We start from the raw sequence: 23,771 nt of genomic DNA, 5'->3' as shown, positions 1-23,771 counted from the left end.
TGTTCATTATTTTTGTTATTTTCTCGCCTGGTCCATTATACTCCTGCTATGAGTGAAACCATCCGGTATTTTTCTTTCTCTTTCTGGCTTATCTGATGTAATGATTTTTTTTAATGGGGGTAGTCTGATATGGGACTCTTGCATTGTATAATTATCAGATACTTTCAGCATTTCTCCACCAAAATACAATTTTCTTTGCATAAATCTAGAGTCAGAATGTGTTCTACTAAGTTGATACCTGCTCTTTTTGAAGTGTAACACAGTGTCTCTTGGACCTGAGTTACTTGAGTATTAGAGGGCTTGAATTTAGAGAACACTATCTTGCATTTACTGCATTCATAAGTAGCTATAAATTTTAGAAAAATGTGACCTGCAAAATAAAGTATAATTTCAAGATCATTTATCAGATCATTTTCAAATGGTTACATGTTACAATGTGCGGTCATAGAACTTATACAGCATTTTGACACATCTCATTGGATCTTAACCATGGCATGTCAATAAATAAGTTTTTTATAGATTAGGAAATGGAAACAAGAAAAGGATATACCAGAGGTTTTGCAATTAAAAGGCAGTTTAGAATAAACATGGTGTTTTTTCAGTGCCACGTGGTTTCTGGAAGTGTGTGTTTCTTGTTTGCATTTCTGGAATCGTGTGTGTGTGTGTGTGTGTGTGTGTGTGTGTGTTCCTAAATTGTCTTAAGAAACTATCAGACTGGAAAATCTGGTTCAGAGTTAGGAAATGTTTGTGGGATATAGCACTGTTATAAAATGTGTGGTATTTGGCAGATAGGGACCCTTACATCATTTTACAAGAGAAAGAATGTGAAAATATTTTGAAATAAATTTAAACCTGCTCATGTTCCAGAATTACCTTGCTCGTTTTTATACCATCCACATATATCACTTAGGTTACTTTCTTATTTCATTAATTTGTTTGTTAAAATTTACATTGAGAGAATTACATTGAAAGTTTCCTTTCCACCTTATATTCCACCCAGTTCTTTTCCCTAGAGAAAATGTGGTATATTCTTTCAAAGTTTACATTGAAATCTATATATCCTTCCCCTTTTTACAAAATTTAAAGCTTTTTACACAATTTAGAGCATCAGACCAGTAATGTAACTTACATTTTTCACTTCCAGTTATTCCACTTACTTATCACTCTGGGGAAAAAAGACCCCAAAACTTAGTGGTTTTGTTTCTCATAGTTCTGGGAGTTGAGTGGGTTTAGTTGGCAGTTCTTTTATCTTTCATGGGTTGTAGTCAGTGCTGATGCTAGAATCATCTCCACATATCTTGCAGCTGATGCAGGTTGAAACTTGACTGTCAAGATGTCTAAATGTGTGGGTTGCCTGACAGTGTGATCTAGGTTCAGGAGTGAGTGTCCAAAAGTACCAGGTGTAATCAGGGTGGCCTTTTATGATCTATTAGCAGTAGACAATTAGATAGCATCAATTTTGTTCTAATAATAGACTCATAGATTCAAGGTAGAAGCTTCAAGAAGTATGTGTTAAGAAGAATATAGTGTGGGGAATCTTGTTGCAGCCATCTTGGAAAAATGCAGTCTGCCAAAGAGATACCCATATCCTTTCATGAAGTATTTTCTCATCTTTCTTGGCTATAAGAATATTGCATCGTATGGCTCATACTAATAGTTAATCGATTTTCTAGCTTTGCATTTGGGCATAATTTTATGTTCTTGAGAGCTTCAGTAGATAATTTTAGTGCATAGTTCTCTTACATATCCTAGTAGGTCTAGTATAAATTCAGAGAAATCAGTGGTTGTGTTAATAGCTATACATACATTTGTAATTTTGATTTTTTTCCCCCAGATTGCCCTCTAACAATGCACAGAATTTATACTACCTTACTTTCTTAACTCCCAATATTATACTTGCAGATAATTGTTATTTTTATATGTACTGACCTGTATTTTTTAATATACATTTTTCCCATATTATGAATGAGGTCAAGCATCTTTTTATATTTTTAGAGCCCAGGCTTTCCTTTCTTTGGTAACTCTTTATTTTTAATATTTTCAAACAGATTCCAATATAATAGTCATTATATACAAATCTCTTGTATTCCATTTCACTTGTAAATTGTAGTACTCTTTCTGGAGCTATACTTATTTTAATAGTAATCTCACAGTTATTTTGTAAGCATACACTTATTGGTGGACATACAATGTTTGCACTTTTTAAAAGGATTTTTATTTAAGCATACAAGAACTGAGGTGTAGGACAGAGGTGAGGGGAGCAGTGAGGATTCACCAGAGAGTGAGTGGGGAACAGAACAGGTAGATCTACTGAGGGGAGCAGTGAACAAGACAGTGCACCAAGTGGGTCAGCTCCCTGGCCAGGGTTTGAACTCATGCCTCAGTGGCTGGCAGCAGCTGACAATAGCTTCATAGCACTGAGACTTTAACCCCTTCACCACCAGGAAGTCCAGTATGGACAATAACTGTTTTAGGTAATCAAATAATAGTGAATGACTTCTTGGATTCCTACATGTTAACCCCACGGGCTTATTTTCATAATACCAATTTCTAGATGTGAATACTGAACCAAAAACATTTTTAATTTAATGATTGTAATTGAAAAGGATTATAGTCTTCATCACTTTTTTCCCCTTCCTTACAAATATTTCTAATTACCTTAGGCATTTCTTGTCATAAATAATTTATGTACTTGGATTGAAGGTTTCCTGTAGCTTCTTATTCTGAAGGTTAGATTCCTGTATCTTTAGATTCTGTGTCTTCTGTAACTTTCCCTTTTCTGTTCTTCCATTGTAAAATCTTCAGATACTAGTAGAACTCTTAAGCTCACTTAATGGGTAGGCCTATTGCCAGGTACTAAAGAATCACAAGGCAAGCAGTGTTTATCTGGGAGATTTCCCTTGAGGGGAACAGTAAGTGCAAGGTTCTTGAACTGAGAGAAGAAGGGAGGTCACCTAAAGAGAAGGGAAAAGGAAGTTCCTTTTGCAAAATGTGCTGTGCATTATCCTTGAACATTATCCTTTATTTTCTGGAGTTTGAAAATTATGTGCTTATGTATAGATTTTTCAGCATTTATCCTTCTTGATGTTCTCAAGAACATGAATTTGGGGATATTCTCAGACATTGTGTCATATATTTATTCTTTTCTACTGTCACTATCATTTATTAATGTTAAACATTTTGTTTCTAAAAGGGCAGGCCTTGTAAAGAACAGAGTGCTCTATCTTTATTTCAAATTGATCTGTTTCTCCTCATCACCCCCATTAGAAACACCAGGAGATTTTTATCTGAAACTGATAATATGGTCAAGCTCTTGAAGACAAAATAAATCAAAACTTAGTGGACTCCTTGTGATTAGGTTTCTGAGGCGTTTTATAACTTGAAACTTGTCTAAATCTAACTTTAAAATTGTCATAGTTCGGCCCTCCCTGGTGGTGCAGTAGGTTAAAGCGCAGCACTGCAAGCAAGCCACAGCTACTTAAGTGCAAGTTCTATCCCCAGCCCAAAGGTGATTCACATGGCACAGCAGACCTCTCCTGACCCGCCTGCTGCTCCCCTCAGCAGTGCACTTCATCAAGCTGCCTGTTCTGCTCCCCACTCTCAATGTGGTGAATCCTCTCACCGCCTCTGCACCTCTGGCTTGTACTGTATGCATAAATAAGTAAATCTTTTTAAAAAAAATTGTCATAAGTTCACCAGAGAAGTCTTCCTGGTTTTTCAGAGGTTTCTCCTCTGGGATATTAACGATTTTATGTATATACCTGTTTCCCTAGTTTTCCAGCATAGCAATTCATAACCATAATTTTCTTACAGGAAATTGAATAATTAGGGTGGCTTTCTTTAGTTTGGCCTTTTCCTCCTGTGATCTGGCACAAAACTCTTGAATAACCTACACCAAGAACTACCACCTGAGCGTGACTAAAAACCTGGATAATTTTATAGCAACCTTACCATAAAATAAGAATTTAGACTTTGAGCTAGCTTTTGTTTTTTTCTTCTCTTCCAAGGACAGGTGTTGCAAATCTATAGCCAAGGCATGTTGGTTCTTTCCCTCTAGCACATACGAAACTCTAAAGCAATGGCGCACATACCTCATTTTCTTGACTTCATGCAGATGTCTAGGATGAGTAGTCCAAATTGCAGTTCATCTGGCAATAATTATCTTTCAATGTTGCCAAATAATTTTAAGTGGTAAACTATCCATAATAATTTGGGGAGGCCTTCATGGTGGTGCAGGGGTTAAAGTCTCAGTGCTATCAAGCTGTCGCCAGCCACTGCTGCATGTGTGCAATCCCTGGCCAAGGAGTAACCTACTTTGCACAGCAGACCTTCCCACGCCACTCCCCTCGGCAGTGTATTTCAGTCAGTCCTCATGCTCTGCTCCCTACTCTGTCTCTGGGGAATCCTCTCATGCCCTCCACCTCTGGCCTACACCCAGTTCTTGTGTGCACAAATAAAACGACAAATCTTTTAAAAAGAAACAATTTCTCGTTTTAACCATTTTTAAGTGTGCCACCTTATATCATTAAGTACATTCCCCTTGTGTGATCACCAGTACTCTCAGCTCTTCAGAATGTTTTTCTTTGCTAGCTGAAACTAAACCTATTAAACAACCATTTTCTCCTCTTGCCTCCGCCCCTCTAAATACCGTTATACTTTATTTCTCTATGAATTTGTCTATTCTAAAAACCATGTAAGCGGAGTTATAAAAAATTAGCCCTTTTGTGACTGAATTCCTTAGCATTTATAATGTCCTTGAGGTTCTTACACATTGTAACGTGCCAGATTATTTTAAAGGCAGAATATTCCTTTGTATGTATATGTCACATTTGTTTATCCATTGAGGCATCATCCTGCTCAACTTTAGTTTCTTCCACATTCTGGCTGTTGTGAATAATGCTGCTGCTGTGAACTTTATTTTTTGTTTGTTTTTAATTTTTTCTTTTCATAGAAGAACAGAGTTGTAGAGCAGAAGGGGGAGGGGGAGGGCGAGAGGATTCACCAGAGACAGAGTGGGCAGCAGAGCATGAGGATGGACTGTAATACACTGCTCAGGGGAACAGTGGGCAAGACAGGAGAGGTCTGCTGTACCATATTTGGGTCACCTCCCTGGCCTGGGATTGCACTCAGGCCAGAGCAGTGATCTTGCTGAGACTTAACCCTTAGGCCATCAGAGAAGCCTGCTGTGAGCTTTGGTGAGCCCGTATTTTTTTTTTTTTCTTTATAAAGATTTATTTATACATACAGAACTGGGGTACAGGCAGGAAGTGCAGGGGTGGTGAGAGGCTTCACCAGAGACAGAGTGGGAAGCAGAATAGGCAGATCGACAAAATACACTGCTGAGGGAAGCAGCAGGCGGGTCAGGAGAGGTCTGCTGAGCCATATGGATCACCTCTGGGCTGGGCTAGGGATTGAAGTCATTCTGAAGTGGCTTTAGTTTCTCAGTGCTGTGCTTTAACCCAGCCCATATTTTAACTTCTTTGGCATGTAAGCCCAGAATTGTAATTGTTAGAGATAAGATAATTCAATTTTATTTTTTTGAAGATTCTCCACATCATTTTCCATAGTTGCTTTACCATTTTACATACCCACCAGCATTATACAAAGGTTACAGTATTTGCAGATCTTTGCAAACTCGTTTTCTGGTTTGCTTGTTTTATGATAGCTGTCCTAATGAATTTGAAGTGGTGTTTGATGGTGGTATTGATTTATGTTTTCCTAGCACCTAGTGATGTTGACCATCTTTTCACAGCCATCTTGGCCTTTATCTTTGAAGAAATGACTTAAAATCCTTTGGCCACTTTTTAATTGGATTGCTTGGACTTTTTTTTAATTGCTGATTTGTGAGAGTGCTACATATTCTAGATACCAGCCCATTATTAGATGTTTATTGAGTTTAGAGATTGAATCCTATATAATCAGTACTTACAGATCATTTCACAGGGTGAACTTACTCATTTTTTTAATCTTACCTACATTGTCATTTTTAGCCTGATAAGACTTATACAGTATTTTCTGTTTGGCTTAAACAGTAGGTGTGTTTTCCTCTCTGCCCTACTGATTAGTATGAGTCTTTTCCTTCTTACATTAATTGAGATGTATCTCTTCCCTGAGTATGTGACTTCTTTCATAAACAGCCCACTGACTACTTAACTCCTGTATACAGACAACAATTTTAATAATGAAAATGCCCTCAGTTTTTGTCTGTCAGTAATTCTAAACCATCCATATATTATTGTATAATTTTAGGATGTAAAGTTGGTGTTCATGTGTCTTGAAAATTTTGGTATTGATGTTCATTTTCCCAGCAAACCGATTTCTACTGTCACTGATAAATTACCTGATTCTTAAATACTACTTGTTCAGGTCCTACCATCCTTCACATGAGACCTTGGGGAACACTACAATAGACTCACATTATTTTAGTTTCTTGTCTGCTTTTCTATACACATTTTAAAGTACATGTGTTTTGTTCCTACAGAAATTTTTAGGTGTTATTTTTTGGCAGTTAAATAGATCATTTGTAAACATTTTTAATTTACTTAATGCTTACCAAGCCACCAGAACTTTTCTTTTACACACTTAAGATTATTTTTAATTCTTAATTTCTTTGAGCATAAAAGTTCAATCTCCCTGTTTTTTTGACCCCTAGCACCATCTTTTGGAGATTGTGACACAGTTAATAAGAATCAACAGTTTCATGGCTTTGCTACATGCTAACAAAGTTTCCCAAAGGTTGTATCACCAGTAGAGTTTGATTTTTGCTACTCCCTGTTTTTTATTTTCACTTTGCTGTTATATGATAAAATTTTAAGTACTTTTACTGTGTGCATGATGTTGTTACTTGTAGTGTTGACTGTATTTCCTCATTGTTTTTGTGAATTTTCACATTTACCCTTGATACTTAACTAGAATTTTTCTTGAATTTAATATGAACTTTCTGCATATTAAATATATTGATTTGATATCACTGTATAAGTTTTCCTAGATGCTTTCAGTCCTGTATTTTGGTTGCAAATGTAAACTCTCACGTTTTACAAGAAATTTTTGCTCAACTCTAATACATTTTTTTCTGTCAATTTGAGAATAAGTTAATGGTTTGTTTGGTTTTTTTTTTTTTTTTTTTTAACTTCTTTGCCCATTTGTTTAATTCATGTTTAATCATTTTAGTTTAAGGGATTTTAAACCATTTTTTATGAGTTGTTAGTATTCACTTAACATTACTGGTTTTTATATTCCTCCCTTGCCCAGTGTATTGCAGTGTCTGTTGTTAAGATCTTAGGCATTTTTTTTTTAGGCCTTCGATATTTGTACACTTACCCCCTCTACATAGTTTCAGCTATTCTCAGCTGGCCCCAAGGACTATGATTCAGTATTGGTAGTTTTGCTGAGACTGAAATGTTGATTGCTGCCAGGCTTACAAATAGGAACTGGTCTTGTAGCTCAAAGGAGGAGCCTATTAGACAGGCCAGCACCCGCATCTCAACGCAGCTTTGTTTTTCTCTACTTGTCGTCGCGTACACAGTAACTCTCGAAGTGATAAAAGCTGTTTCTTTGTGAAATATGGGCCCGAAAAAGAAATCCAACTGCTAGTGCTGGTGATGGAAGTGAAGAGAAAATGAAGAGGTCTAAGAAAGTGCTGGTTCTTAGCCAGAAAATAGACGTTTTGGATAAATTAAAGTGGTTTTGAAGATTCCAGGTAAGTTTGTAGTTGGTTAATGTTGTTTTTGATTTAGTTTCTATTTTCAGTGCCAGAGTTTATTTTTATGACTAGCAATGTATTCTAGAAACACTAAGGATTTGAATATGTTAGCTATATTTAACTGAATTTTTATGGGAAAAGTTAATGTGTTAGTAGTATTTGGAAACTTGAGTACTTTGGATAATCATGACCATCTTGTGATGTATATCAAGGGTTTATTATAATGGTGGGTTTTCCTATTCCCATAATATTTGTCTTTGTAACATTACAACACACTAGTTTTAGTACATCTTAAAGCTTATTGATGTTATTTCTCTTCTAAAATTAAACTGTTTTTCAGACTATAGACACACCACAACAATAGTTCAGTGTTGTCAAGTTTAAAAAGTCTTGCTGATGTTTTGTTTGCCTATTTTTTCCCATTTAGAGACTGTATTCAAGTGTTACCTAAACAGTCCAAAAATGGTTCCATGTGCCTTTTTTTTTTTTAATGAACTTTGTTTTTAGCAAACATTTGAATGTCTGTAGATCTAGGATTTCTTTATATTAAATATTTAGTATAAAAACTAATAGTATAAAAACTAATAGTATAAAAACTAATTTCTCGTGAAACTCCCAGTCTAGGAGAATAAATAGATGATACAAACTTGGGGTTATAAAAAGTGTAAAACATGTTATTGTAGAAATAGGAGTTGCTAAAATAGGGTGGGATGTAGGAGGGTTTGTAAGAGTTGAGGAGTAAATTGATCTTTGTAAGTATGATAGGCATCCATTCTCCCAGCATACACTGGAAAAATCCTGGTCAGTGCTAGTATGTTGTCAGGGTTGTTGAATTTGATGTGTAACAACAAAATGAAGAGCAAGCTCTGTTTATTTTAGCCGATCTAGATTTTCATGTCTGCCTTACCTCTCTAATAATCTCTAGTAGCCTATTTTATAATATTTGAAATGATTATAGTGCTAACAGTAAACATGCTTGTTTTTTCCCAAGATTTAGACAGAAGTGCTTGTGAGTGAAATGTTGATTATTGAAACTTAAGGATGGAGTAGACACTTAACTAGATTTGAAGGAAGACTACTAACTATATAATAATGGTGGTTGACTCAGATTTCATTGTTATTTAAATAATATGTGATTTTATTTTTTTAGCCTACCATTGTTAACACTTTGTAGTTCTGAAAGCAATCTCAACCTAGTCATTGACTATTCTTTTAATATATTCATTAGCATTTTCTTTTCCTGTGTTTTATTAGGCATTTTGTAAGTGTTTATATAAAAAGATTGGTGGCCTTTGTAATATATTTAACTGGTTTTGAGAATCAGATTTTATTTCCCCTCGGTTAAAGTTGATTTAAGGAAGTGTAAATAAATATTTTTCATGCCAGTGTTTCCTGTGGTCATGTTATATGTAAGAGAGAAAACAAAGCCTGAATGTAAATTTTAATCCAGTTTTTACACATTGATTCAAACTATGCTTGACATGCGTTATTTTGTGGTTCCTGTCCTTTTTTCTTTTTAATTTAAAAAAGAAAGACTTAATTTTAAGTGCTTTTTTTGTTTGGTTCGACAGGAAAACCATTCATAACTGAAAAAGTGACAGCACTTTCTCAGTATTTACTATAAATACAGGATTTTAGAACTTGAGCTTGCCACTAATTTTGTTTGTAGGGCAAGTTTGAATTAGAACATATTTTAAATATAGAACTATTTTATTATTAGACTATTGTTCAAAATAGACATTTCCAATTTTGATGTTTGAGAGACTGGGATTACAATTGCTTGCTGGTACCAGCAGTTGTTGATTGGTGCAGCAACCAGTTGAACTAGTAATAATAACATGAAAAATGAAATATATCTAATATAAAAGAGATACCTTATTAATTTAACTACTTTAACCCACTTGATTAGTTGAATTTCTTTTGAAAAATTGCTATTCCTAAGATAACTGCTACAATGTAGATAAATGAGTTGTAGTTATTTTGTATAATATGACAGTTTTAGAAAACTTTATGACTATAAATTCATGCCAGTTTAGGGAAAAGTTGAATATCATATCTTGAGCTGAAAGTAAAGGGCTGGAAGAAAGAGCATATTATCTTATATGACTACTGCATCAGGGGTCCAGCTATCAAAGGAGACGGGGAAAACAGCTACTCGAAGATGTGGTTACTGTCAGACTAGCCACTGCTAAGAATAAATGGCTGTGTGTACATCTTGTACATAAGTATCTTTAGTAAAGCCAGCCACCTTTAGGAACTTACTCTAATAATTAAAGTTCAATTAACATGATTGATTATAAACCTTATGTCAGTTTGTTTTCATAAGTATCTGTTATGGTATAAGAAATGTTTATTCATAAAGCCAAGAGAATTATAATAGACATTTTTCATAATGATCTCATGAAGTGAATTAAGAAAATAAGTGATATGGTAATTCTTTATGAGATCTGATAGTGATCTTAATTTTAAAACAACAGTATTGTAAAGTGATTATTAAAATCTAAAAAAGGAGCAGATGGAAAGGTACAGTCCAAAAAACTTCTGGAAAAAGTGGAAGACCTGGAGAAAATTATGAATATGTATTAAACAAGTTAAGTTTGGACTGAAGTAATAACAGTGATAGAATTAAAGTGTCATAGTGTTTTTGAAGGCATAATAATTAACACGAATATTTAATAGTAGTGGGCAGGGACTAAATCCCTAAAGTATACCAGTAAATACCAGAGACTGAAGCAGGACACATGGTGTTGGCAATGTAGATGGTAGTTACAAGTTGCTTTTTCCCTCTTTCAAATATGTTTCAAATATGTCAGTGCCTTCCTCCCTCTTTATCTTCAGGGGATAAGTAATCGAGCCACCAGCAAATGTTTCAAGAAAATCAGTTAGTTCCAAGCCTTGTACGTCATTGTTTTCCTCTACATACACACCTAAATTATAAATTAGACACAGTAAGAGATGATATCTAATTATGACAATAAGTATTTTGATAAAAGTTATGTGAATGTGGTGTTCCTCTCTCAAAATACCTTATTTTGAGACAGCAGTTGACCCCAGGTAACTGAAATTTCAGACAGTAGAAAGGGAACTTCCTGTATGTATGTGTGTGTATTACAATTTATAAAATCATTTTTTAATCTGTAAAACAAAGTGTCCAAATTATTTAAATATTATAATGAGCTTTTTAATAATGTGGGGAAAATATCTGTGCTTTTACTATGAAAGCTTTAGAATCTTTGAAAACCACAAATACGAGTTCTGATTTAAAGCCACCATTAACTGTGGTTTTACTACATTATCAGGTTTTCATGGTTCTTTTCCCTATATTGTGAAAATATTTGGGGGGGAATGATAAACTTACTGCAGAATTTTCTTCTTTCAGCTGCTTTTCTTACCCAAACCGTGTGTCTTGATGACACAACAGTAAAGTTTGAAATATGGGATACAGCTGGTCAAGAACGTTATCATAGCCTAGCACCAATGTACTACAGAGGAGCACAAGCAGCCATAGTTGTATATGATATCACAAATGAGGTAAGTAGAAATGCATTAATGTTACTTTTAATATCCATTTTGTAATCACAGTTTTGATTTTGAAAAGCTCTTTGAGTTTGAAACACTTAATTTTTTTGAAAAGTGTCTCAGTAACAAAAGTCCTATGAGTTTCTGAGAGTCATACTGCTGGATAATCTTAAAATCTTATCTTACCAAGATACTCCCTAACCATTTTGAGCCTATGCCAAATGGCTTTTTTGTTTGTTTGTTTCCTAGGAGTCCTTTGCCAGAGCCAAAAACTGGGTTAAAGAACTTCAGAGGCAAGCAAGTCCTAACATTGTAATAGCTTTATCAGGAAACAAGGCTGACCTTGCAAATAAAAGAGCTGTTGATTTCCAGGTATGTTAGATTTAACTAACTTGAAGGCACATAGTTTTGTAAATGTGTCTTTAAAACTAAGCAAATAATAAAAAAGACAGATTTTAAAACCAATGTATACTGTATGTAGTAAAGTATGTAGTAAAGTATGTTTAGATAGCTTTACATAACTATAATGTATACATTGTGATTCAGAGACCCTAAACCGTTACAAAATAAGTAAAAGATAGTTGGTGGGCCTCTATCCTAGTACCTCTACCCCTGCACATGCACATAACTACATCTACACATCCTGTGGTGGATCTTAAAAGAACCTTCAAAAATATTCAAAATTCACTGTCTACTGTCTAATTAATCGTTAATTTAAAAAGTTTCCTGTGACAAAACAGCAAGAAATATCATTTAAAACAAAGGAAATACCTCTACTTAAACATTTTAAAAGCCCCCCTGTTTTCTTTCTCTTCAGCCTCTCACCTAAAGAAGTTTGGTTGTGATCATTACACAGTACCAGTAATGGGATAATTTTGTTTTGATGGTAACTTGTAGATGGGAGTGCAAGGTTTCCTCATCATTAGGTTCTAAGCTAAGCATGTGGCACATTTGGTTTCATTTCCTTCTTGTGACAACTATTATGTGAGGTACATACATTATTACTCTTTCTAAGATACTTAACCTCCCCACCACAGAGTGGTAAATATCGCTGCAGTTACAGTCAAATAGGACACAGCCACTTAACATTTCAATATAGCATATGCAAAGGATTTATCTTTTTTTTTTTCCTATAACAGGAAGCACAGTCCTATGCAGATGACAACAGTTTATTATTCATGGAGACGTCAGCTAAAACATCAATGAATGTAAATGAAATATTCATGGCAATAGGTAAGATTTACTTATTCTAATAATAAATGTGGACAAAGCAGTTTATACTAGAACATACTTGGTTTGACGGTCTTTAAAAATTTTTGTATTTTTTTTTTTAAATGATGGTACCTCCTTTTTCAGTCTCTTCTTTTTTTAAAGATTTATTTGTACATACAGAACTGGGGTACAGGCCAGAGGCTCAGGGGTGGTGAGAGGCTTCACCAGAGACAGAGAGGGGAGCAGAACAGGCAGATCTATGAAGTACACTGCTGAGGGGAGCAGTGGGCGAGCCAGGAGAGGTCTGCCACACCGTGTGGTCACCTCCGGGGCAGGGGGGATCGAACTCATGCGGAAGTGGCTTTAGCTTCTCAGTGCAGTGCTTTAACCCACTGCGCCACCAGGGAGGGCCCTCAATCTCTTTTTACCAAGCATTATTTTGTTGGTGTCACTACTAAATCTGAAAAATTATTATGTATTTATTATATCCATTTAGTTCAGATAAGGTTCTTTCAGGTAAGTTGAAAGCCTAGACTTAGAGCTGATAGTCTTAAGCAGACAAAGAATATGTCATTCTAAAGATTTCACAGAGAAATTCGTATAGATTATTTTATTAGATTATATATTTTATGGAAAAGGAAGATATACTCAGTGATTTTTTTTTTCTTTTTAAGATTTTTTTTTTATTTATGCATGCAAGAGTTTGGGAGTATAGGCCAGAGGTGTGGGGAGATGAATGTACTCACCAGAGACAAGAGTGGGTAGCAGAACAGGCTGATGTACTGAAATAACACTGCTGAGGGGAGCAGTGGGCAAGATAGGAGAGGTCTGCTACGCCTTGATATTTTTCAGTGCAACCTGTAGGCATGAGGTTTTTCTCTCACTGAGCACTGTAACTTCATCTCAAAAATGGATGATACAAAAAAATTGGAGCACTGTTTCTGTTTTTCAAGTTCATTTTGAATCATTGACTCACTTGGCAAAATTAACAGAGAAATGTATGATATAGATTGACACGTTATTTAATGTAAACATAAAGGAGAAAGTTTCAAAATTGACAAAGAGAAGGAAAGGAAAACCACATCTAAGCTTCCTATTACATTAGTAATCATCTGAACAGAGTGCTGTTGGCTTTCCTTTACGGAACCTTTAACTTTAAACTATCCTTGAAAGTACTTTTAACTGTTGCTTGTTGTAATAAAATTGGAGGAGTAAATGAGGAATCTTCCCATTTTTCTATAACAAAAATAAGTGATTCTACTGTGGCAGCTCTCACACTTTACTGCCTCCACAATATTCATATGTCAAGCACTTCTTGTGTCATAACGTCTTTTACTATACAGTAGTATTAATTGGGGTGTCCACAGCCCTATCCCCAAAAAAGAAATAGCTTTATATGGTAATTTAATCAATTGACAGTTGGTTGAGAGGCTAGAGAAAACTCACCGAAAGTGGCAAAAACACTCAGAATAGTCTTTCACAAGGTGAGACAGTTTCGTGGTGGCTTAATCTGGAGTAAGCTGCCTGTTCATATATTCCTAAGAAATTCAAGTTTGGACTTCCCTGATGGAACAGAGGTTAATATAAGGTCTCAGCAGTATCAAGCTATCACCAGACACTGCAGCCTGAGTTCATCCCCAGCCAGTGAGGTGACCCACATGGCACAGCAGGCCTCTCCTGTCCAGCCCGCTGATCCCCTCAGCAATGTATTTCAGTAGGTCTGCTTGTTTTGCTCCCCACTCTGTCTCGTGAATTGTCTCATCTCCCAGCACCTCTGGCCTAAACCCCAGTTCTTATGTTCCCCTGTTTCCAAAATTAATAGATTATGTCCAACTTCCTTTAAACTTTGTACTCTTAGGGAAACCACCTTTTCTCCCTCCCCCCAAAATGAATCCTATACATCAAGAATCTTAGGTTCAGAGGCCTCCCTAGTGACACAAGGGGTTAAGTCAGAGCATTGTGAAGCTATCCATATCCACTACAGCATAAGTTCAGTCCCCAGCCAGGGAGCTGACCCACATGACATGGCAGACTCTCCTGTGTATTTCAGTAGATCTGCCTTTTCTGCTCCCCACTCTGTCTCTGGTGAATCCTCTAAAACCAATCCCTCCGCACGTGTGTGCGTGTGCACACACACGCACCCCTACCTCTGACTTGTACCCCAGTTTTTGTATGTATAACTCTTTAAAAAAAAAAAAGAAGAAGAACTATAATCTTAGGTTTCAAGTCAGACTACATCTATCTACCACATATTTTTTTTTCTAAATCAGTGAGAAACAACCAGAAAAAATAACCCATTAGCTTTAAAGTTTAACAAAACAAAAGTCATAGCAACTGGTTGAGGTGCTTTTGTCCAAGTATGTCGCAAGTTATATTGTATTTACCTGACTTAAAAATAGGGAAGGTTTTTGATCCTCAGGGTCAAGTCCATTTATATTAGTTGGGACTGTAAATCAGATTAGGCTTTTAATCAGCCATGAGAGAGGAAAATGGCAGATGTTTGAAATGTGCAATCTGTGGAAGCCAAGAACAAGACAGGACATTAATGTGTTGTAGTTCGGGGTGCTCAGTAGGTTGCACAGTAGAGAACAAGTCCTGCTGCAGTGGTGGATATTATGGGGTTCATTAAATCTTGATTTGTTCTGGAAAGTCATGTGACAGCCCAAAGAATATTGATAAGAGCTAAGCTGCTGGTTTATAAACATTTTTAACTGCCCATCTTTATTATATTTTCTTTAAATAATGCAAGTATTAATGATTATAAAATAAAGTACAACTTTTTTGGTATCTTGTGAATCTGTGTAGAGAATTAACTAAACTACAGCTCTTATCAAGTTAAGTTTTAATTGTGAGCCTGTATCTGGTCCTCGTTTTACCCGTTGTTTAAAAATTGTTAAATAATGAATATAGTAGTTATACGATATTTTAAGGTAACAATTAGAAAGGTTATTGGTAAGGTGGGAATGTAATTTTTTTTTAAGACTTTTCTGAGAATGTAATTTTAATGTGAAAATTCTAATTGTGTTTATTTTAATTATTTTCTCAGCTAAAAAATTGCCAAAGAATGAACCACAGAATCCAGGAGCAAATTCTGCCAGAGGAAGGGGAGTAGACCTTACTGAACCCACACAGCCAACCAGGAGTCAGTGTTGTAGTAACTAAACCTCCAGTTTGAACTAGCTGGAATAGTCTTCTGCTTCCTAAATGTCAATAACAGTGGAATTGGAGCATTTAACCAGCCCAGTATGACTTCCAAAAAGAAGAGACTTATGATAGAGTCATTTCTAATACAGAATTATTTTAAGTGTTTTGAACTTAATTTTTAATAACGTGCATGTGACCCTCTGGCTAATGTTTCAGCAGTAGAAAGGGAAAATGAAAGCTTTATGTACACTTGTTTCCTTGGAAAGTTTGGGGGAATCATTCATTTCTCATCCATGCAGGTATATGGGCAAATAACTATCTGGAACCATAGTTAACCAGCCAGTTATATGAATGCAGAAGCCTATCAAAAGTTTTGGAACTTACGAATTCAGGTCTTCAGACATAATCTTTTTTTAGAAGGAGATTCTAAACATACTTACGCTTAGCTACAGTATTCAGGCATCCGGTAATTTCTTCTAGTATCTATATTTAAAGTGTACATTCCACATTCTAACAAATTAGCTACAAGGAAGAAAATAGTCCCATATTTGGGGGGGTGGGGCAGGTGGAGAGGGAATGAACATTACCGGCATCTAAATTATAGCCATTCCTTTTTTTAAAAAGGGGAGGGGGGTGTAAAATGTCTATTGTAACCCCATCTTGTTTAGGAATATGAACACTGATAAATGCATCTTAATATGGATATTGTTCCCTTCAAACAAGTGAGCTCTTCAACAAGAGAAACCAGGTGTCTGTGATTTCTGTTTAATCACTGTTGACCATTACATAGGTTTTTTGTTTGAGGGCAGGGAGAGGGAGCTTTTGTTCCCTTTGGACATAATATAGTCAATGCACTAACAATTATGTACATTTAAACTTGATTATTTTAAATTCTGTCTTCAGCTGTACTGTAAATAGGGTACTGCATTGTAGTCTTCATATGTTTATTACTTTTCTGTAATATTTAAGAGTTGCTTAAAAATATACAAAGTGTACAGTTACTAAAACAGCTAATTTTTCCTTCTCTGCCCCTTTGAAAGAGGGGCTTCAGTTCCTACACAGCCTAGAACCATAATAAACGATGTATGTGTAATTTGTAACATAAGTATTGCGAATTGTTAGTAACAATCTTGCAGCCTTGTTTCCCAAAGTTCATCTTATTTTGATCAGTTCAGTATATTGCACTAATTGTTTTAGGTATTTTCATTATATGAAACCTACCATGTGTCAGAGATGATTTAATCTATTTAAGTGTTGGACTGTTAGCAGAACATGTACATTTACAGTGATTCAGAATTAGTAAGGAAAACAGTTCACCAGTGTTTAGTTTTATATGAGGTGCTCAGGTTGGAATAAAGTGGTATAAAAAGCAAGTACTGGTTTTTCTCTTTTTTGGCATGGTAAGTGAACATACATAAGTAGTAATGTGTAATCTAAAATCTGTTTTGACATTTTCTTTATTACATTCTTAAAAAGGATTTGCATGTTACTGATGTATCACCCTAATAATCTGGTCCATTGACAGATTGTCTTTATGGAGTTGTATTTTTGTACTCTGAATTACTATACCTTTATCTTTTATACCAGAAATAGATACTCACTTCCCTTAAAAAGTATCACCATGACTGTAATGTTGTTTCTGGAGCCTGCTGAGAAGGCAGCATTTACAAGTACCTGGCTGATGTGCTCAGCTGCACCTTCATAGAAACTCTTAGTGCATGTTTTTTTTCCTTTTTCTTTTGAATCTTGAGGCATACCATCTCTACTGTTTGTTCCACGAGTTTCTTTCTCTTTGTAAGTGTCACAATTAGTCACTTCTGGTAGAAATGTTTCTAGATTTTTTAGGTTACTTGTGAAATGTAGAGAATGTTTTGGATCTGGCAAAAATTCTTTTGAATTCCTAGTTGATGACACACCTTGTGTAGATTCAGGTTTAGTCTCAAACACTATGTGGATGTTACTTTCTGGCTCACTAATTCTTGCTTCATTGGTTGGGGACGAGAGAGGCCCTTTGGATGAGGCAGATGTGCTTTGTTTGGTGGAGAAGTATCTTTCTTTGTATGTCTGAAATGCTGTTTTTGCCAGAGCAGTCACTTCCTTCATGTCCAGAACTTCCCAGAGTCCATTCGTGGCTAAGATTAGGAATTGGCACAAGTTATTTATAGGCACAGAAATAGTTCGAGGTGCTGGAATGATGAATTTTTTCAGTTTGGGATTTCCATGAAATCCAAGTCCTCTTGTAATAGTTGTTTTCCCCTCTAGGAGACCATGTGGTTCATTTGAGCTAATAAACGCTCCTTTCTGAAGTACTCTTTTTCTTTCATTTATGTTTTTTGTAGTGTGTTCTTTGGTTAGGGAGAAGCCTTTTCCATTTCTGCATAAGAGTGCTTCCACATCACCTAAAAGATTAATTTTAAAAAGTTGATCCTGGAGATAACCAATTGTATCAAAGTATGCTGTTGATTTTTATTAATTTTGTGTTTAAGTGCAAAAAAAAGACGTTTTTTAAAAGTTTAAATATGTAATATAATTTTGGGTGAATTATAGTAATTCAGATTTAAAACTGGGAAGTCAGTTTATTGCTCACTTTTAAACAGTTTAGAGTTTAAATACTGCATTTAGTATTAAAATAACATGTTGAAAATAATTTTTATGAAAGCTTTTGGATATTTAGTAGCATAAAGAATTGAACTTTTTTATAACTAACATTCCATAGAGCAGACATTCAAAATGTTTAAATAAATGCATTTTTAATTAACACAAATGTTGATTTTTTTTTTAATGGAGCTTCACAGTTTTTTAGCTGGTAAAAATGACGAATTTGCAAGTTGTGGTTGACTCAGACTTAGAATGCCACTGTTATTATTGTCAGTCTTAGCCGGTTCCTCTTATGTGTGGTTAAAAACTAAGTCATGTAGCACTGTAAAGAGGAAAAAGTATAAAAAGTATATGTTCGTGAATTTAAGTGAATAATGCTCAACCAATTTTAAATTGAACCCTTTGATTGAAAACTGCAATCTTAAAAGCTGACTGCAGTTTGTTTGTGACTCAGATGAACCTGTCTCTCTTGCTTCATTGAAATAGTAGGGATACTTAAAACACCTGAATAGAGGTGAGTGGTTGTAATTGCCAATTTTTTTTTGGTTTTAAGGACAAAAACAGTTTTTTCTAATTAGCAAAATTCATTTTCCTCGTTTTTAGGAATATAATTGTTATTAAGCACAGGTGGTCATTTTTCTTTGTGTAAACTCATTTATGAAAGGTTATCCTGAGATGGGGTTAATGATGTTTGAATATTGTACCTTGAGCATTGAGATTGCTAGAATAGGGCCAAATATAATTTAGAATAATACTGTTTTGAAACATGATCTACTTAGAATCAGTTTTATTAGTGCAAGGATTCAATCTTAGTCCTCCACTGGAGGGTTAGATAAAGAAAATGAGTTTACAAAGACAAAAATCCACAGATTTGGTGAACAGAAATAGCGTGAGCAATTGACTCATTAGTGTCAGGCATAGACTGAGGCTATTGCCTCATTTACATAACAAGAGTTATTAATGTGCACGCTATTGGTTGGGACCTATAAGATGATGATGATGATGTGGATAATGTTTTAGAAATTTGAGAATTGTATACATGTCCTAAAAACATCTGACCTCATTTCTTTGTAACTTGTTTGAATAATTATATTAACTTGTCTTTTCTGCTGATCATTCTACTGATAATCTGCAAAAGGTAAATCAGTAAAATTATTTTTGTGGGGTTGTAAATTATTAATGTAAGTCTGGAAGGTATTATGCAGATACATAACCCAAAACTTCTTTTAAATTAGAAAACATATAATTTTCACATTTAAATTGGGGCTCATATTTGGTGTCAGATTCTCTGACTTCCTACATGTTGTAAGTGTGGAAATCTAAAGCCCATTCAGCAAAAGGTTTCTTTTACACATAAGTTATTGTGGAAGGGTAGTAAATTATTTGCATCTACATAGAACTTGGTATATGTAAGTTTGTGCACTACTGACCATTTTTTGTTTTTGCTTGACTAGTGTTTTTGTTTCTGTACTAGAAATTTAGTGCCATGTAGTTCATTTTACTATTATGAACATCCTTGGTTCCACACAATAAAATTTTCTAAAAGGGACATTAAATCCTAGTTAACTAACATTCTTAAACCTGAGTGAAGGGTGCATGGAAGGAAAGAGTTAAGAGAAGTATTCAGTATTTCACAACTGTTTGTTCCTGTGGTCTAGAAGTAGAGAATAAGATTCACACCACTGGAAGAGTACTAATGAAACACATACAAAGAATAATTGGATGTGCAGAGTTTGTTTTCTGAACCAAAGATTCATATGCTATCCTTTTCAAATGGAGTTGTTGACGGAATTTAACTGCATTAAATTGAAAGCTACAATCTAAGTGGTGAACAAAAATCCTCACGGAAGAAGGGAAATTAGAGGAAGATTTTAAAGTAATACTGTCCATGTACCTGAGAACTGAAAGAAGAGAAGCAACTCTTGAAGTTTAAAGGAAAGATTTAAAGAAAGGTCCCTTTAACATGAGGAAATGAGAAAATTAAGTGAAGAACTGTGTGATGAAGACTCACAAGAAATTTAATTAATCTGAGCAGAAGTGATTCAGATTTCTAGACAAAGAGACCAGTTTTTCCATAGTTGGAGAAATTTGTGCTTTTCAGAAAATGTCAATAGCAGTAGAAAGAACAAAGTGACTGGAAGAGCAACTTGGAGACCTTAATCACAGGAATTAAAAAGTGCTGCTTTGACATAATGTGGAAGTCTTTTAAGATGGCATGCATAGGCCCTCCCTCATGGCGCAGTGGGTAAGGATGCAGCACTGCAAGCTAGACACAGCCGCTTCCGCGCAAGTTCGATCAACCACCCGGGAAGTGACCCACATTGCACAGCAGACCTCTCCTGACCCACCCGCTGCTCCCCTCAGCAGTGTACTACATTGATCTGCCTGTCTGCTTCCCACTCTGTCTCTGATGAAGCCTCTCACCATCCTGCGTCTCCAGCTTGTACCCCATTTCTGTGTGCATAAATAATCTTTAAAAAAAAAAAAAAAGGCAGGTAAGTATTTCCTGTACATGGGTCAGCCCTGCATTGCTGCTGGGTTATCTCTAGTAAAGAGAACGTAGTACTGTAAAATTTAGTGACTTCTAGAATCCCAAAGAGGTTCAGAATCATCAGCAAGGTCAAGATTTCTCCAGATAAATTTGAAGATGATGGTAAAGTTTTAAGAATGGGAGGAAAGGCATTTTATGTTGTAAGAAAAGGAAACATACCTAGAACCAGTGAGTATCTGGAGATAAAAGATGGATTAGAAGAAAGAGCATGGGGGAAATTGAAACACCTGAAAGCACTTGGCACATTGTACTTGAACCCCAATTTTGTGTAACCTTTATTAACTCACCTATTTCCCCTATAATACCTGCAGTGCTTTCATTTTGTCAAAGTTGTGAGGGTTTAAGAAAGTTTAATAAGTTGGCACTTGTTAGAGGTAATTTTGTGTTCCATGAAAGGAAAAGTAGGCAAAGTGTTATCCTAAAGAAATTTGAATACACATAAAGTATGACTAAATGGAATTATAATAATGGAATATATAATAGAATAATGGAATTAGAAACACATGTAAGTGATTTTATCAAAAGACAAGCTATATCCAGTTTTCAAGCATTCGTGGGCACCAGATCACTGCCTTCTGATTAATGTGAAAATTTTTACTTATGTTGAGCTAGTTTCTTTGAATGTTCAAAGAATCTTTTGTGTTCATGTACACCTGGAGTTTAAAATATTTTATGCGTCTATCTCAAATATTTGTTGACTGTATTCTTAGAATCAGTTATGAGTCCCCAAAATGAAAAGGCCAAGCTGCTGAAGTCTCCAGGAGAGAATCTCCTTTTTCTAGTGATTCCAGGAATTTTTTGCCATGTGACTGCAATCTCCATTCTCCACCTCCCATCTTCTCTTCTCCCTGTGTATGCATCTTATGTTTCTTGCCAGGATATTCAATCTTAGGTTTAGGAACAACTTGGATAATCCAGTATAGTTTTTGTCTCAAGACCCTCAATTTAAGCAAGATCAGACCACAGTGTGGGTCATTGAATTGAGACAAGTACACATCATACAACTGTCCTTTCTTCCTTCCTCTAACTTTTAGGGAAATTAAGAATGAAATATTAAATGCAAGAACAAGTAGTAGATAGCAGAAATAGATATTAGGTTATCAGGCATACAAAATAGTATAGAACTACGTTTTTTATAAAGTTAGACATTTGTCATTACAAGCATGAAACAGGAAACCATAAAATGGCCAAATGTTTTTTTTAATAATCAGTTTACAAGCTTTCCCTGGTGGTGCAACAGTTGAAAGCACCGCATTATGAAGCTTCCCAAAACCACTGCAGCATGAGTTTGATACCTGGCCAGGGAATTGACCCACATGGTGTGGCAGACCTCTTCTGACCTGCCTGCTGCTCCCCTCAGCAGTGTACTTCATGGATCTGCCTGTTCTGCTTCCCACTCTGTTGCTGGTGAATCCTCTAACCCACCACACCTCTGGCCTGTACCCCAGTTCTGTAAGCATAAATAAATCTTTTTAAAAATCAGCTTACTATCGGGCCCTCCCTGGTGGCGCAGCAGGTTAACGCACAGCACTAAGAAGCTTAAGCCACTTCCACATGAGTTCGATCCCCACCTGCCCCGGAGGTGATCACATGGCACGGCAGACCTCTCCTGGCCCACCCGCTGCTCCCCTCAGCAGTGTACTTCGTAGATCTGCCTGTTCTGTTCCCCACTCTGTCTCTGGTGAATCCTCTCACCCTCTGCATCTCTGGCCTGTACCCCAGTTCTATATGAATAAATAAATAATCTTAAAAAAAATAACAAAAGTCAACTTACTATCAAAAGATTAGAGAAATGGAAGAGGTGAGACACAAAGCATTCGTGAACCAGGACAGCTATGTGAAGAAATTGTCAATACAGCACAAAAATGGGGAAAGTCATACTATTGTTGGAGAAGATCTAATGTAATGGTAGAACTTCAGAATGCAACAGAGGCAACATTGGAAAAGAAAATGGCTGACACCAGTTCATAAAGTCGGAAAAACAAAAACTTTAGAAGCTTAAAAGTCTACTTGGGGGGTTACATCATGGTGACATAATACAATGTTAATGACAAAAAGTATGTTAAAAACAGCCAAAAAAAAAATTAGGGACCTTCATGGTAGCACAAGGGATTAAAGTATCCACACTAATCAGTTAACCAGCAGCCCTAGAAGTAGGAGTTTGATCCCCGGCCAGGGAGCTGACCCACATGGCACAGTAGACCTGCTGTCATGCCCACTGCTCCCTTAAGCAGTGTTTTTCTGTCAGTCTGCCTGTTCTACTCCCCATTCTGGTGAATCTTCTCACCTTATACACCTTAGTTCTTGTATGCATAAGTAAATCTTTAAAAAGAAGAAAATGTTACTGTCTTTAACAGCACAATAGAAGACAGAAGAATGATACACTGAAAATGTAAGAAGTCCTTGTACTGATGATGGTGATTAACTTCAGAGTATGATAAGCATAAGAGAAGCAAGATAGGGGACATAAATTTTTCTTTTACTAAACACAATAGAATCAAGTGAGGATCTCTGAAAAATTCCTCAATAAAAGCAATAAACACTAGGAAAATTTTAAAACTTTTCAGAGGTAGAAATTGACCAAATTCTTACAAACTCTAGAAAAACAATTTAAGGTAAGTAAATGTAAAAGGATTTGTATTCTTGTAATTAATTGTGCTAGGTAGCTGTGCAAAGCAACAGTTCATCTCTACAGAAGGATGAATTTGGCTCTTTCTAGTAATAATAAAACAACCCATTCCAGAAATTGTCACTATTCAGATTGTTTTACAACTTCCTGGAAATTAGGGTTTCATTCTCAACCCTGGGGTTATTTCACCTGGTACAGAGATTACCCTGTGCATATAACTTTGTTTCTCAGGGTGTTTGTCCAAAAAAATCCACAGCAGTTATTTAAACTCTCGCTGACTGAGCCCCAAAAACATTTGGCAATAACTTTGAGTTTTACCCAAAAAAATGCATATGAAAAAGCTGAAGAATAAGAGTTCATAAGAGGATTTTGAAAAATGGGCCATTTCCCATTTTCTTGGGAAAGCTGGAAGCATG

General features: G+C 35.7%; 2 protein-coding genes across 2 annotated transcripts in view; one reads left to right on the top strand and one right to left on the bottom strand.

Moving 5' to 3' along the window:
* The window catches only part of RAB5A (RAB5A, member RAS oncogene family), a 27,011-nt gene extending 10,061 nt beyond the window's left edge, over positions 1 to 16,950 (top strand). Inside the window, exons 3-6 of the mRNA XM_004692287.2 lie at positions 11,082 to 11,233; positions 11,471 to 11,593; positions 12,361 to 12,454; positions 15,480 to 16,950. Coding sequence (XP_004692344.1) covers positions 11,082 to 11,233; positions 11,471 to 11,593; positions 12,361 to 12,454; positions 15,480 to 15,595 — 485 coding nt within the window. The 3' untranslated portion in view covers positions 15,596 to 16,950. The remainder of the gene's footprint in view (positions 1 to 11,081; positions 11,234 to 11,470; positions 11,594 to 12,360; positions 12,455 to 15,479) is intronic.
* The window catches only part of PP2D1 (protein phosphatase 2C-like domain containing 1), a 41,190-nt gene continuing 33,760 nt past the window's right edge, over positions 16,342 to 23,771 (bottom strand). The window contains exon 3 of the mRNA XM_004692182.2: positions 16,342 to 17,976. Within this exon, the coding sequence (XP_004692239.1) occupies positions 17,156 to 17,976 (821 nt within the window). The 3' untranslated portion in view covers positions 16,342 to 17,155. The remainder of the gene's footprint in view (positions 17,977 to 23,771) is intronic.

The sequence above is a fragment of the Condylura cristata genome, unplaced genomic scaffold (genome assembly GCF_000260355.1).
Source record: "Condylura cristata isolate star-nosed mole 26May11 unplaced genomic scaffold, ConCri1.0 scaffold00033, whole genome shotgun sequence".
NCBI lineage: Eukaryota > Metazoa > Chordata > Mammalia > Eulipotyphla > Talpidae > Condylura > Condylura cristata.
The sequence above is the reverse complement of the archived record's forward strand: the minus strand, read 5'-3'. Positions and strand labels throughout refer to the sequence as shown.